The sequence below is a fragment of the Amaranthus tricolor genome, chromosome 12 (assembly GCF_026212465.1).
Source record: "Amaranthus tricolor cultivar Red isolate AtriRed21 chromosome 12, ASM2621246v1, whole genome shotgun sequence".
NCBI classification, from domain to species: Eukaryota; Viridiplantae; Streptophyta; class Magnoliopsida; order Caryophyllales; family Amaranthaceae; genus Amaranthus; species Amaranthus tricolor.
The window spans coordinates 20,416,748-20,419,928 of NC_080058.1; the positions used below are offsets into that span (position 1 = coordinate 20,416,748).

Sequence of the window (3,181 nt, forward strand, 5' to 3'; positions counted from 1 at the left end):
AGCTCAAAGCTGTTCCAGAAGACAGTTTTGACAGACTCCTCAAACTCTTGAGACAAACTGCCAGAAAAGTTTTAAAAGCCCAAACTCTCTATTCACCCCCCCCCCCCCCCTCTAGAGAGTATTCAACCTCCTATTAACTTTCAACAGTTTTATACAAAAAGCATCAAAGTTTTTTGAAAAAGCAGCACAGTTTGAAATAGAAAGCATACAAACAAAAAAAACACAGTTTTATACAAAAAAAGCATAAAAGTTTTTTGTAATAGCAGTACAGTTTGAAGTAGAAAGCATCATACAAACAAAAACATCACAATTTTATACAAAAAAGCATCACACGTCAACATAATTGTTTTATACAAAAACATCACAGTTTTATACAAAAAGAACAAATGAAATCACAACAACTCTCAGCAAGAACAATCGTTGAAATGCCCTAATTCGTGGTTGATCATTCAAGAAATTGCAAGAAAAACTGTGATCGTTCAAGAACAAATGAAATCACAACAACTCACCGCAAGAACAATCATTGGAATGCCCTAATTCGTGGTTGATCATTCAAGAAATTGCAAGAAAAACTGTGATCGTTCAAGAACAAATGAAATCGCAAAAGAGAAAAACGATGGAATGCCCTAATTAATTCGACGCAAGAAAAAATCGCAGAAAATAGAAGGAATATTCATGTATACACAAAATCGAAAGAAATAATCGAAGATAGAACAATCAAAGATAGAAAATTGAAAGAAAGAAATGATCGAAGATAGAAAATCGCAGAAATAATCGCAAGACACAAAATCGCAATGCCCTAATTAATCGACAAAAATGAAATTCGTGTATCAAAAAACTGAACAAATGAACTGGCAAGAGTAGAACATATGTCACAGCAAGAATACAGATAAAATCGCAACAAACAAAGAACAATCATAGATAGAAAATACACAAAATCGAAAGAAATAATCGAAGATAGAAAATTGAAAGAAATGATCGAAGATAGAAAATCGTAGAAATAATCGCAATACACAAAAATCGCAATGCCCTAATTAATCGACACAAATGAAATTCATGTATAAAAAAACAGAACAAAATGAAATCGCAAGAGTCAAACTCACAGCAAGAATAGATATGAAATCGCAACAAAAAAAATCCTGGAGATCAGAAATGCTGGAGATCAAAAACAATCGAAGATAGAAAATCACAATAGAAGAAGAATGCTGGAGATCAGAAATGCCCTAATCGCAGAGACCAGAAATGAAGAAATTTTGAAAAAAAAAATAATCCTAATTCGCGCGCGATTCTGAATCATTGGATCAAAATCATATGATTTCTACGGTTGAGATTGTGGTTTACATGGTTCTCATATATGATTAGTTCTCACCTGAACTTTTGCCTATATATATATATATATATATATATATATATATATATATATATATATATATATATATATATATATATATATATATACATATATATATATATATATATATATATATATATATATATATATATATATATATATATATATATATATATATATGTATATATATATATATATGTATATATATATATATATATATGTATATATATATATATGTATATATATATATATATATGTATATATATATATATATATGTATATATATATATATATGTATATATATATATATATATATGTATATATATATATATATATATATATATATATATATATATATATATATATATATATATATATATATATATATATATGTATATATATATATATATGCATATGTATATATATATATATATGTATATATATATATATATATATATATATATATATATATATATATATATATATATATATATATATGTATATATATATATATATGTATATATATATATATATATATATATGTATATATATATATATATATATATATATATATATATATATATATATATATATATGTATGTATATATATATATATATATATATGTATATATATATATATATATACATATATATATTTGATTCCATGGATAACAAAATCACAAACCTTGAATCGGTCATACATGAGTTGGAGAGAGCAAGCGAGATCAGGACTCTCAACGGCAGGGAGATTGCGAGATTGAATGCAGCATCTACTCTTCTGAACCAATGGCTCTTAAGGAGAGAAAGACTATGGAGACAAAGAGCCAGAACCTATGGGTTCAAAATGAAAGACCACAACACAAAGTTCTTCCATGCAGCCGCTACTTTCAAAAAAACGAAGAAGGAAATTCTAACAACAACCATCAATGGCACAGCTTTTCAGGGGGTCTCAGAGCTCAAATATGAAGTCAGAAAATATTTTGAGCAAAGATTTAAACAAGAACCTGTACCGCAGTTTGATTTCAACTTGGATAATCATCCCAAAAATTTCAGCAGCACAAGCAGAATCCTTGGAAACAATCCCAACAGTTGAAGACGTAAAGCAGGCAGTGTGGGCATGTGGAGTTGACAAAGCTCCGGGGTTCGATGGATACAATTTCAAATTTATTAGGGAGATGTGGGATACTATCAAGGATGATATATACGAATTTGTTCTGGATTTCTTTGTTACAGGCTCCTCTGTGAGACATGTAAATGTCACCTGGGTTACCCTGATCCCCAAAAGTGAAAATCCAACGTCCATTGAAGAATACAGACCGATCAGTATGGTGGGCGCCCTCTACAAAATTATATCCAAAATCCTAGCCACCTGAATTAGACATGTGATCGGCCACCTCATCGATGAGACTCAAAGCGCTTTTGTGATGAACAGACAGATACTTGATGGTGTCCTTATTGCAAATGAATCCGTAAGATGGCTGAAAAAGAAGAAAACACCAGGTACGTTGATAAAACTGGATTTTCCAAAAGGCTTATTATTCGGTAAACTGGAATTTCTTGGAGCTTGTAATGGAAAAACTAGGATTTGGTAGAAAATGGGTAAGATGGATAATGAACTGCATCACCACGGCATCGATGTCTATCCTCTTAAATGGGTCTCCTTTGAAACCGTTCAAAATGGAAAGAGAACTGAGACAAGGTGACCCCCTATCACCATACCTTTTTATCCTGGTAAGTGAAGCTCTTGTGTGCATACTGAAAAAAGCAGAAGACATGAACCTCGTTGAGGCTGTGCATATTGAGAAAGACAAGGTTGGCTTGAAACATCTT

General features: G+C 30.2%; 1 protein-coding gene across 1 annotated transcript in view; it reads left to right on the top strand.

The window, feature by feature from the left end:
* The first annotated feature begins 2,277 nt into the window (after nt 1-2,277).
* The window catches only part of LOC130828682 (uncharacterized), a 2,245-nt gene continuing 1,341 nt past the window's right edge, over nt 2,278-3,181 (top strand). The window contains exons 1-3 of the mRNA XM_057694646.1: nt 2,278-2,679; nt 2,788-2,851; nt 2,934-3,181. The exon at nt 2,934-3,181 is cut by the window's right edge and continues 379 nt beyond it. Coding sequence (XP_057550629.1) covers nt 2,278-2,679; nt 2,788-2,851; nt 2,934-3,181 — 714 coding nt within the window. The remainder of the gene's footprint in view (nt 2,680-2,787; nt 2,852-2,933) is intronic.